Here is a 12,535-nt window from a genome sequence, read left to right on the forward strand (position 1 = left end):
GTGCAGGAAATAGGGCAGATATTATCAGTATTGAGCACAGTTATCTTCCTATACCTTTGCAAGCCCAGATAGTTTAATAAATTAATTCTACAGTCTACCATTCTAATTCATCCTGTTGAGAGATTATAATATCCCAATAATAAATTTAAATTTATAAGCTTTATTTCAAATTAACCTGTTCATTTTGCTTGCTTAGTATTTGTGTTTTGGATTATCTAAGATTTTTGTTTTATTTTGAAGAGCTTCTCAAGGAAGTTTGACCTGTCTGATTGCTTTCCTTCTCCTTCTCCATGTATTGATAGTAAGGAATTATTAAGCATATCCGTAGAGAACACTGTCAATAAGATAGGAAACTTAACATGAATTAAAATATAAAATTAACTGCCAGCTGATTAGCTACTTAAAATAAATCTTCAAAACATGTTAAGACATACATAGGTCAGTATCTCTGAAATATACTGTGTTCAAGTTCTAAGACTTAGGAATTGCATGGAGAATTTGAGATATGGTGGTAGGAAGCCTGGTATGCTGAAGCAAAAATAGGTAAAGTTCTTTTTTCTTTTTTTTTTTTTTTTAATGTTTTTATATGAGTAAAGACAAAGCTTATCTGTACATATTCATAGTGATCATATGGTATCTTATTTTCAGTTTTAAATATTAACACTTGGAAACCCATCTTTAAGTGTCCATATAACTTTAGTTCTTTGTGTAAGGAAAATGGTCAAGACTGAAAATCTGTGTTATTCTTTTCTTTAAATTTTGTCACATATAATAAACACTATTTTTCTTACATTGTACTCTGTGTATGGAAATAATTGAGTCAGGAGGTAATATTTTAATGGCAGCATCTGGTTCCTTTAGTACAGATTTTTTCATTCCATTTACTTGACATCTCCAGGTTTGTTACCCTGTAAGTGTAAATTTCTATTGTCTTTCATTTCATTTTAAAAAAGGGTTTTTAAATTTTATTGTGCAAAGAACATTTAACATGAGATCTACCCTCTTAATAAATTATGTTGTAAAATACGTTGCTGACTGTTGTATAGCAAATCTCTATTTATCTCACTTGACTGAAACTTGATGCCCTTTAATTAGTAACTTCCCAGTTACTCCTCCTCTCAGTCTCTGACAACTACCATTCTACTCTTTAAGTCCATGAATTTGACTATTTTAGATACCTCATATAAGAGGAATTATGCAGGATTTGTCTTTCTGTGGCTAGCTTGTTTCATTTAGCATAACATCCTCAAAGTTCATCCGTGTTGTTACATATTGCAGAATTTTCTTCTTTAAGAGTAAATAGTATTCTGTGTAGTTACAGTCCTCCCTTGGTATTCTCAGGGGATTGGTTCCAAGACCCCCATGTATACTAAAATCCCAAAATGAGAGGATGCTCTTGTCTCTTACATAAATGGCACAGTATTTGCACATAACCTACGCACATCTTTCATATACTTTAAATCATCTCTAGATTACTTATAGTATGGAACACAATGTAAATGCTATTTAAATAGCCGTAAATACAGTGTATATAGTTGCCTGTGCTGCATGACACATGCAAGTTTTGCTTTTTGGAACTTTCTGCAGTTTTTTTCCCAAGTATTTTGCAAACCACAGTTCATTGGATCCTCAGATAGGGAACCCGAGGACACTGGGGAACAGCTGTATAGCCATATATTTTAGCATCAAATTAAGATACTGTAATACTGAAAGAAGGGACTATTAATAATTATATCAGTATATCAGGTGTAAGTTGGGGTTGTCGTGGGGTCACTTGGATACAGTGTTAAAATGCTATGTTGAGTTTAAGGTGATGGAGAATTCAGATAGGTGTATTGTACAGCAGTTTGAATATAGAAGCAGAGCTTGAGGTTGGAAATAAACATTTGCAATGTTGAAGCCCCACATTTCTTAAAGGAGGTAATAGTAGAAAATAAAAAGAATAGTAAAAAGTTGATCTGTTTGCAAAATTATGAAGTAGCTGGAAAGTGGATAACAATTAAGGTTTTAGGGACTTACTAACTAACCCCCTAGGGTAAATGGCTCTTGATTTTTCAGGAGTTAAGGAATACCACCATTTGAGACTGTTGAAAGTTTTGTTCCTTCTCATAAAATCCTATATTCATACATTTATAGTTCTGAGTGCAATAAAGCTGGCTTATGAACCTCAATTTAAAAGCTTCTGAATACCCTAACAGTATTTGTGTATTTTGCTATGCCATTTAAAGATTTGCATGTTTTGTGACACTTCTAAATATTTCAACATGTATCTCCCAAGGATTTGGTCATTCTCATTTGGGCACTACATAACCATTTTCAATCTTAGGAAGTATTTGCATTTAGAAAAAAGTATTCCTGGGCTTCCCTGGTGGTGCAGTGTTTAAGAATCTGCCTGCCAGAGCAGGGTACACAGGTTCGAGCCCTGTTACGGGAAGATCCCACATGCCACGGAGTAACTAAGCCCGTGCGCCACAACTGCTGAGCCTGCGCTCTAGAGCCTGGAAGCCACAACTGCTGAAGCCTGTGTGCCTGCAACCCATGCTCTGCAACAAGAGAAGCCATTGCAATGAGAAGCCTGCTCACCACAATGAAGAGTAGCCCCTGCTCCCCTCAAGTAGAGAAAGCCCGCAAGCAGCAATGACCCAACTCAGCCAAAAATATATATATAAAAAAAAAAAAAGAAAGAAAAGAAGAAAGTATTCCTGAAGAAACATTGTAAGAAAAGTTTCGATCTCAAGGAAGTATTTTGGTCATAAACCTTGTTGCAAATTAAGGTCACACTATTGTAACTAGCCCTTCTTTGGTAATAGCCACAATTAGGAGGAGAAAGAGGAATTACCAAAGTGTTGACAAAGACTGGTCTGTAAATTTTGGGGAAACACTTTGGCAGTTTTATGTCATTTCAGGAAGCTGAAAGTTTCAAAATAACTAATTTTTTCTGAATGTCATTCTGAAATAAATTTAGTGTGCATAGGCTAGGTTATGCTGCAGTAACAAACCTAAATCTCAGTAACTTAAAAGTTTGTTTCTCTTTACTTGTTCATTGCACATTTACAAAGGAGACTATGCTTATTATTGTTTAGGGATTCAAGCTGATAGAGAAACCACCATCTTGAACATTCGCAGTCGCTGTGCCAGCAGGGAAAATGTAGCTTTTCACACCAGCAGTTAAATATTTGACCAGGAAGTAATACATCACTGAAACTTATTTGCCCTTCCCACTGAGGGCGAAATGTGTAATCCTGTCAAGTACCTAGAAGGCAGAGAGCTAAGCATACTTGGCCAACAGTATTTTAACTGCCACAGTCCTAGTTAGTGTTTTTTTCCCCCATTCACTTTCCCAAAGATCAACTGTTATATCACGTTGTATTGGTCATTTAAAGGAAAGAACTTAATACATTTCTGTAGTATTCCTTAGTGAAGACTAAACTGTTAATCAGTTCAGGAGGTTAAAAATATTTTTATGAATTTATTTTAAAAATCTACAACATTGACATGTTTTTTTCTCTCAGGGCTCAGCTGATCCTCTAAATAGTGCTTTCCATTTGACCTACAACATGGTTTTGAACTTACTACGAGTAGAAGAAATAAATCCTGAGTACATGTTGGAAAAATCCTTCTACCAGTTTCAGCATTATAGAGCAATTCCAGGAGTAGTAGAGAGTAAGTATAAAATTACCATAACAACCTCATTTAGCTAGGGTAGACCAAATAGCAAAATTACTGTGTTATTGACTGCTTTAGCCATTGGTTTTTTTCTGGTAAGCCAAATCATTGTAACCAACTAGAACATTTTAAAATGAAAGAAAACATTATCAGGACATAATTCTATGGTTAATTCAAATTTAGTATAATTTATTGTATTAGATATATCACATGATAATTCATATTCATGAATAATGATATTCAAAATTAATATAATGCTTTCTAAAGTCCAAAAAGTAAGTGTTCCATTGTAACTATGTTCAAGTAGAATTGTGTATTGTGTGTTGATCCTTATTCTAGAATATCGTGGCTGATTATCTTATAGAACTGATTAAAATCTAAAACAGAAGCAAACATTTAAAATTCTGGTTTGGGTAAATCTTGTAAAAATAATGCGTAGTTGTAAAGAAAAAAACCCCCAAATTTGGCAAAAGATACAAAGGAAATTCAAGACCATTTGTAATCTCACACATACAGCCACACAACCACTGCTAACACTTCATGGTTCTTCCATCTTTTTTATTTTCATACATATTTTTCGTATTTTTTCCTAAGTCGGGATTAACAATGTTTTGGTAATAACAATGTTTTGTTAATAACAATGTTATTATGGTTGATATCATTTGTTAAACACTTATCACATGCCTAGCCTTGTGTTAAATGCTTTACATTCACTAACTCACTGATTCTGGCTTTTTTAAATGTAATTTCAATTTTTTGAAAGTACGGTTTTTAATAACTGCATAATATTTTCATTTTATGAATGCACTATGATTTATTTAACAATAAAGGCAAATTTGAGATATCTTTCTATCACAAGTGGATAGGATACTACCACTCAATCTTTTTTTATTTTTATTTTTTTGCGGTACGTGGGCCTCTCACCGCTGTGGCCTCTCCAGTTGCGTAGCACAGGCTCCGGACGCGCAGGCTCAGTGGCCATGGCTCGCGGGCCCAGCCTCTCCGCGGCATGTGGGATCTTCCCATACCGGGGCATGAACCCGTATCCCCTGCATTGGCAGGCGGACTGTCAACCACTGCGCCACCAGGGAAGCCCCCTACCACTCAATTTTATGCACCTGAAAGTAAATGAAGTGTAATAATATACCTTAAAAAAATGAAAAGGCTTGGAACATCCAAGTAAGTTAAATTCTCATTTTTTTTTTTTTTTACCCTTACCTGGATGACATCATAATTATTTTCTCCAAATTTTTTCGGTCTTAATTAAGAGAGCTTCTTCATTACAAACTTTAGAGCTGGAAGAAGCTTTTGCATCATTTTACAGATATAAAAAAATAAGGCATAAGAGAAGTTAAGTCTGTATATAAGGTTACACATTTGATTGATGGCAGGTTTGACTTGGACTCCTGTTCCTAACTAACCCATTCTGTTTTTATTAAAGTGTGGGTCATCCCTTTTTAATATGACAAGAATAGATATAGTAACTTCTCTGGCTGATAAAAAGACAACAATGAAAAATGTCTTGAGCTGGCTGATATTAAGACTTACCTTTGGGCTTCCCTGGTGGCGCAGTGGATAACAATATGCCTGCCAGTACAGGGGACACGGGTTCGATACCTGGTCCGGGAAGATCCCACATGCCATGGAGCAACTAAACCCGTGCGCCACAACTACTGAGCCTGCACTCTAGAGCCCATGAGCCACAACTACTGAAGCCCGCGTGCCTTGAGCCCATGCCCCGCAACAAGAGAAGCCACCGCAATGAGAAGCCCGTGCACGACAACAAAGGGTAGCTCCCACTCGCCACAACTGGAGAAAGCCTGTGCACAGCAACAAAGACCCAACACAGCCTTAGATAGATAGATAGATAAGATAGATTAGGTAAATAGGTAAATTTATATATAAAAAAGATGAGTCAGATTTTTTTAATTACTCTTTAAAACATTGAAGTATAGTTGATTTACAATATTGTGTTGGTTTCAGGTATATGGCAAAGTGATTTGGTTATACACATATATATGTATGTATATATCTATGTTCTTTTTAAAAATTATTTTCCATTATAGTTTATTATAAAATATTGAATCTAGTTCTTTATGCTGTCCAGTAAAACCCTGTTTATCTAATTTATATATGGTAATGTGCCTCTGTTAATCCCATACTCCCAATTTATTCCTCCCCCACCCTTCCCCTTTGGTAAAGTAAGTTACTTTTTAAACTTCACTTTATATTATTCTTTTGTAATTCCATAGAAAATATCCCAGATACAGCAGAGGCTAGAGGGAGAGTTCTCCAAGTATTTTCCCATTTATTTAAAGCCCTTAGGACTTTTAGCTGGGCTCAGATTATTCAATATGACTTTGAACAAGACTGCTACCCGCACTGTGAGCTTAAACATTGCTACCAGAACTTCCCTGGTAGTCCAGTGGTTAAGACTTCACCTTCCAGTATAGGAGGTGTGGGTTCACTCCCTGCTCGGGGAGCTAAGATCCCACATGCCTCAGGTTCAAAAACTCCAAAACATAAAATGGAAGCAGTATTGTAACAAATTCAATAAAGACCTTAAAAATGGTTCACATAAAAAAAAAATCTTAAAAAAAAAAAATTGCCACCATTTCTCCATCTCCTGTCCTGTGTCTTCCCAAGCCGCAACTGTTGTTGCTGTTGTTTTCAGTGTGGTTCTAACTGATTTATGTTTTAAAAGGATTGTTAACATAACCTCTGACCCCCGGTGTTGCTACCACATACTTGAATCTTCTTGCAATTGAATTATCCTTGCCTTTCCCTATCTCTTTTTAAAGGGGCAAGACCTGTTTTGCTAATATTTTCGAACCAACAAATATACTAAATATCAAAAGTATATTTAGTAGAAGTAGGAATTTAAGTGATGAAAAGTGATAATTGTGGGGTAGTTGCAACACCTTTAGTAGTTTGCAGGGCTGAGCTGTGTGACCAAAGAGCATGTAGTGTAAGAGGAGATGGGTAGAGGTGAGAGGGGCTATCCTCTGTGCTTTTAAATTGCAGAATACATCTTGAATGAAATTTATTCCCATTTCACTTATTCCTTGGAAGAGTATGATTCCTTTTGCTATCGATATATAGAATCTTTTCAAGAGACCTGGTGTTATTTTTACCACCTTAAGTATACCAAAATTAAAATGTAGACTGTTATCTTTGGAAGAACAGAATTAATCTTTATTTTACAAATACACTGCTTTAATTTTTACAACAAACTTAAATGGCTGTCATACATGAGATGTTTTTCATTTTGATTTACTGAATCCACAGTACATTTTCCAGTGAGTCATAAGGGTAAAAATTCTTGGGGCTTCCCTGGTGGTGCAGTGGTTAAGAATCTGCCTGCCAATGCAGGGGACACTGGTTCAAGCCCCAGTCTGGAAAGATCCCACATGTCATGGAGCAGCTAAGCCCGTGTGCCACAACTCTGAGCCCACGTGCCACAGCTACTGAAGCCCGTGCACCTAGAGCCCATGCTCTGCAACAAGAAGCCTGCACACCGCAACGAAGAGTAGTTCCCGCTCGCCGTAACTAGAGAAAGCCCACACGCAGCAATGAAAACCCAACACAGCCAAAAATAAATAAATTTATGAAAGCAAACAAAAACAAACCCAGTATTTCCCTCATGGGGTTATGAGAATAAACAACAAAAAAGTGTTTTTATAAAAAACACAAAACAAACAGTAAAAATTCTAGGATTTCTGGCTTTCCTGGTGGTGCAGTGGTTAAGAATCTGCCTGCCAATGCAGGGGTACGGGTTCGAGCCCTGGTCTGGGAAGATCCCACATGCCACAGACCAACTAAGCCCGTGTGGAACAACTAAGCCTGTGTGCCACAACTACTGAGCCTGTGCTCTAGAGCCCATGCACCACAACAAGGGAAGCCACCTCAATAAGAAGCCCACGCACCCCAATGAAGAGTAGCCCCTGCTCATCACAACTAAAGAAAGCCCACGCACAGCAACAAAGACCCAGCGCATCCAAAAATTAATTAATTAATTAAAATTCTAGGATTTCACTGTTCCTTTACTGGAAAGAAAAATGAAGATTTAATTTTATTTATTTTTTAATTTTTTATTTTTTTTGGCGATATATGGGTCTCTCACTGTTGTGGCCTCTCCCGTTGCAGAGCACCGGCTCCAGACGTGCAGGCTCAGTGGCCATGGGTCATGGGCCTAGCTGCTCTGCAGCATGTGGGATCTTCCCGGACCGGGGCATGAGCCCGTGTCCCCTGCATTGGCAGGCGGACTCTCAACCACTGCGCCACCAGGGAAGCCCTAGATTTAATTTTAATCCTTTTGTTTTGTTTCATTAATAGATAATGCCATGGTTAATAGCAGAAGCTGTGGAATTAGGCATGGGTTTGAATACAGACTACTTCAGCCTTAGTTTGCTCTTTTATGCAATTGGAATAATATCTAGTTCATCTAACTCATGAAAATTAAATGAGATCATTTATGTTAAATTCTCAGTAAGTGCTTGTTTTAATTAATGATAGTAATGCCGTACATCAGTAAAGCCATTTAAACTTTAACCTTTTGTAAAATTTGCTCAGTACTGGGAATAGCAGTCCATTTCCCCATCACTCACAGGTCTGTATCTATTTTACGTTTTATATGATACAAATATAATTTTGGTACCCCATCGCCCCTCTCCCTCAAAAAGGGGAAATTTATTGCAGACTGTCTTAAGAGTTTATGGGCATATCTCACATGCTGTTTCCTAAGATACTGAGGCTTTCTTATGGCGGTACACTGCAGGAAAACCAGCTTATTATACTGAGGTTCCTCTACTTTTTGATTGGTGTGCAAGATATACTTTCCTTAATTTGGGAGAAAGCGGGCTGCACCTAAACTAACTTCCTAGAGTGGTATATATTTGTATTTAGAGTCCTAGGTACAAAACACATGTGATTTTTTAAACTGTCTCTCAAACTTTTGATTCATTAGTTAAGTGGTCTGAGAACAGAAATGATTTGGAGTGGAGGATGGGGGCAGTATTTAAGCATCAGGCAGAGTCTTTGTGTATCATCTCTCCATAAACAACTCCTGTCAGTGCTTATTTAGTATTCCACTGATACCTGCATTGTTACTTTGTAACTTTTGGTAAGGCAGCAAGATTAGCATTTCAGTGTATATTTTTCCTTTTCATATAACCTCTTACTGACTTTAGTCTACCAAATTTTTTAAATCATATCTTCTTCTCTTTACTCACAGCATGTGTTAAGAGTAGCCTTCTATTCTCAAATGAAAGGAATACTGTTCATGTAAAAAGTAACGCAGTTCATTTAAAAATAACCAGGATGATGCAATATGCCTAAGAGAGTACAAAAGACCAGAAGTTAGAGGTAAAAACAAAAAGCAAAGAAAAGATTAAAAATTCCTAAGAACATGTCTCAGTACTTCAGCAGACTTTTTGGCAGATCTGACTCTGGTGTCACTAAAAATAAGCAATTAATACAAATAAATAGGCTTAGAGGAGGAGGACATGGTCTGCAAACTCTGAGTCTCCTCACACATCCCTGATAACATTTCAGTCTCTTCCTATAGCTCCTTTTTCAGCCAACTTTTTAAATGTCTAAATGTGTCTTTCTTAAAATGTGGTGCCCAGAGGTAAATAGTATTTTCTATGGGTGGTATGACCAGGGACAAGTACAATGGAAGTATTGTTATTGCTCTTGTTGACTTTTCTAAGAAAGAGAAAGTCAAGTGCAAAGAGAGCTGAAGAGAAGAGTGTCACAGTTGGTGCCAACTGTTGACCCCATAGATTGCATGCTGAAAGTTCCTCACACAAATTGACCTAAGTCCCCTTTCTACAAACGCAAGTGCAGGAACGTAATAATAGTATATGTTATAGAGATACATATATCCTATTTATTAAACAGATGGTTAAAAAATTATGGATTTATGTTTTTTACCAAAATTATTTATGAAATTATAGTCTTCATCAACAGATGCAAATTTATATGTAAGTGTTTACTTTGGAAAGATTCCTGAGCAGCTGGAGATAAAATGAGATGCTTTGTTCATTGTTAAGGATGAGGGAAATCCTGGAACTGGACCTTAGGGTTCTAATGTTTGGTCCTGCTCCCATGTGGCATGTGATTTGGGTCAGGTCTCCTAATTGTGATTCGAGTCCCAGAAGAATAATACAGATATTATAGTAACTATTTTGAATACTTAAAAGCATTAGGAGGCTCAGATTAAATAATTTTAAAAACTGCTTTTTCCGCTATAAAGTTCTCACCACATGTGAGCTGCCCTTGCTGTCATACACCCTCAGTTAGCTCAGCCTCTTAGGGTTTCAGCTTGAGTCCAGATGTTCTGTGGAGCTAAATTCTTGCTCATTCTGCCCTGCAACCCTCCTCTGTTTACTTCTGATAAAAACAAAAAAGCTACCAGCCACCATGTAGTTGTTCTCTATCTCTTTATAGATGGCAAATGCTGTTAAGTTGCCTTTTTTTTTCTCTTGGTGTGCTTTCTGAATGCTATTGTTTGTTCTATTCTGGTACACCCCTCATACCCCAAGATTATTCTTTCATATCTCAGTTCTATAAATCTGAACACAAAGATAAGAAATCCTCAATGATTGGAAGAAGACTCAAGAGTTGTCTGGAAGGCATATTCTTTTCCAAAAATAAGTCATTGTCTAGGACTAACAGTGAAATGAGGCAGGAGGAAGTCCTCCTGTCATTGGAAGTGGCCATACCTTCTGCAGGAAAGGACTCATGGATAAACCCCATGTTGAAGCCCTGGGGGCCAGGCTATACTGGATACTAAGGATATAAGGGTGTCCAGGCGAGGGTTGGCTCACAGAAGCTCATAGAAAAACTTGAGGGCTGGCAAGGCTGGCAAGGGTTCTTGAAGCTGAGTCTGCAGCAATTAAGTCCCTTGAGGCAGAGCTCTCTAATGGTCAGCTCACAGGAGCAGGATGCAGGGTTACAGTGTGCCAGTGGAAATTAGGAGCTGCCTATGAGGCAGGTGGGTACTCTTCAGAGGGAAGGAAGAAAAGTGACTTCTAAAAACTTTCTTTAAATTTTTTTTTCCTTTTAAAATGGGATGCCTCCTAAGTGAATTTTTAAGTTGGTGTCATATACTTAGAATAGATGCAGAAAGGAAAAGACCTGGTAAATTGGGGAGAGAAACAAACTTTTAATAGTTTTTTGTTTGTTTGTTTTTAGTCAGAAGATCATGTTGTTGGTGACGACATCTTTCCCTTCTGTCTCCATGCAGTAGATTGGATTTGTTGCTGTGTATAAGGATGACTGTGTGGGGTGGGAATTCAGCCAGAAGTTGGATATGCGTGGGGTATTAAGGAGGGTTCAGGAATCAAAAACTTTGGTTCTCTTATTCCCATGTCTGATATCATGGTCCTAGGCTGTCACATTTACCTTTTTCTTCTTTCCGTCTTTCAAAAAAAATAAATTAACAACCTAAATGCCTAAGAGAGTGCAAAAGACCAGAAGTTAGAGGGAGCAGTCTGAGAAGGTTGAAGATGATAATTTTAAAATAATAATAATAATACAGTAATATCCTGTCTCAGTGTTTACAGTGTGCTATACTGTTAGCTAAGTACTTTCCATATGTTCTGTCAGTCTCTAACCATAGCCTTGTGGGGTATTGCTACTATTGTTATCATTTTGTGAGTAAAGAAACTGAAGCACACAGGTTAAATACAGGAGTCTGATCAATGGAATAGAATTGAGAGTCCAGAAATAAACCCATATATCTGTGGTCAATTGATTTTTGACAAGTGCTGCTGTGACAGTTGATAGCCACATATGCAGAAAAAGTGAACTTGGACCCTTACCTCACACCATATACACAAATTAACAAAATGGATGAAAGTCCTAAATAAACATTTGAAACCATAAAACTCTGAAGACAACATAGCTAAAAATCTACATAACCTTAGATTTGGCAGTGGTTTCTTACATAAGATACCCAAAGTACAAGCAACAAAAGAAAAAATAAATAAATTGGATTTTATCTAAATTTTAAAACTTTTGCACTTCAATGTATACCAACAGTAAAGTGAAAAGAAAACCCAGAGTGGGAGTAAGTATTTGCAAATCATGTATCTGATAAGCATCTAGTATCCAGAATATATAAAGACTACTTACAACTCAACAAAAAGCAAACAATATAATTTCTTTTTCTAAACATCTTTATTGGAGTATAATTGCTTTACAATGGTGTGTTCGTTTCTGCTTTATAAAAAAAAGTGAATCAGCCATACATATACATATGTCCCCATATCTCCTCCCTATCCCATCCCTCTAGGTGGTCACAGAGCACTGAGCTGATCTCCCTGTGCTATGTGGCTGCTTCCCATTAACTTATCTGTTTTATATTTGGTAGTGTATATATGTTCATGCCACTCTCTCACTTCATTCCAGCTTACCCTTCCCCCACCCCGTGTCCTCAAGTCCATTCTCTAGCTCTGCATCTTTATTCCTGTCCTGACCCTAGGTTCTTTAGAACCTTTTTTTTTTTTCCCATATATATGTGTTATCATACGGTATTTGTTTTTCTCTTTCTGACTTACTTCACTCTGTATGACAGACTCTAGGTCCATCCACTTCACTACAAATAATTCAGTTTCGTTTCTTTTTATGGCTAAGCAATATTCCATTGTATATATGTGCCATATCTTCTTTATCCATTCATCTGTCAATGGACACTTACATTGCTTCCATGTCCTGGCTATTGTAAACAGAGCTGCAATGAACATTGTGGTACATGACTCTTCTTGAATTATGGTTTTCTCAGGGTATATGCTCAGTAGTGGGATTGCTGGGTCATATGGTAGTTCTATTTTTAGTTTTTTAAAGGACCTCCATACTGTTGTCC

General features: G+C 37.1%; 1 protein-coding gene across 3 annotated transcripts in view; it reads left to right on the forward strand.

The window, feature by feature from the left end:
- The window catches only part of MTREX (Mtr4 exosome RNA helicase), a 136,344-nt gene that overhangs the window by 56,834 nt on the left and 66,975 nt on the right, over positions 1-12,535 (forward strand). For all 3 annotated transcript variants that reach the window (XM_059061115.2, XM_067030974.1, XM_067030975.1), the window contains one exon: positions 3,513-3,663. In XM_059061115.2, the coding sequence (XP_058917098.1) occupies positions 3,513-3,663 (151 nt within the window). The remainder of the gene's footprint in view (positions 1-3,512; positions 3,664-12,535) is intronic.

The sequence above is a fragment of the Kogia breviceps genome, chromosome 4, assembly GCF_026419965.1.
Source record: "Kogia breviceps isolate mKogBre1 chromosome 4, mKogBre1 haplotype 1, whole genome shotgun sequence".
In the NCBI taxonomy this organism is placed as follows: Eukaryota; Metazoa; Chordata; class Mammalia; order Artiodactyla; family Physeteridae; genus Kogia; species Kogia breviceps.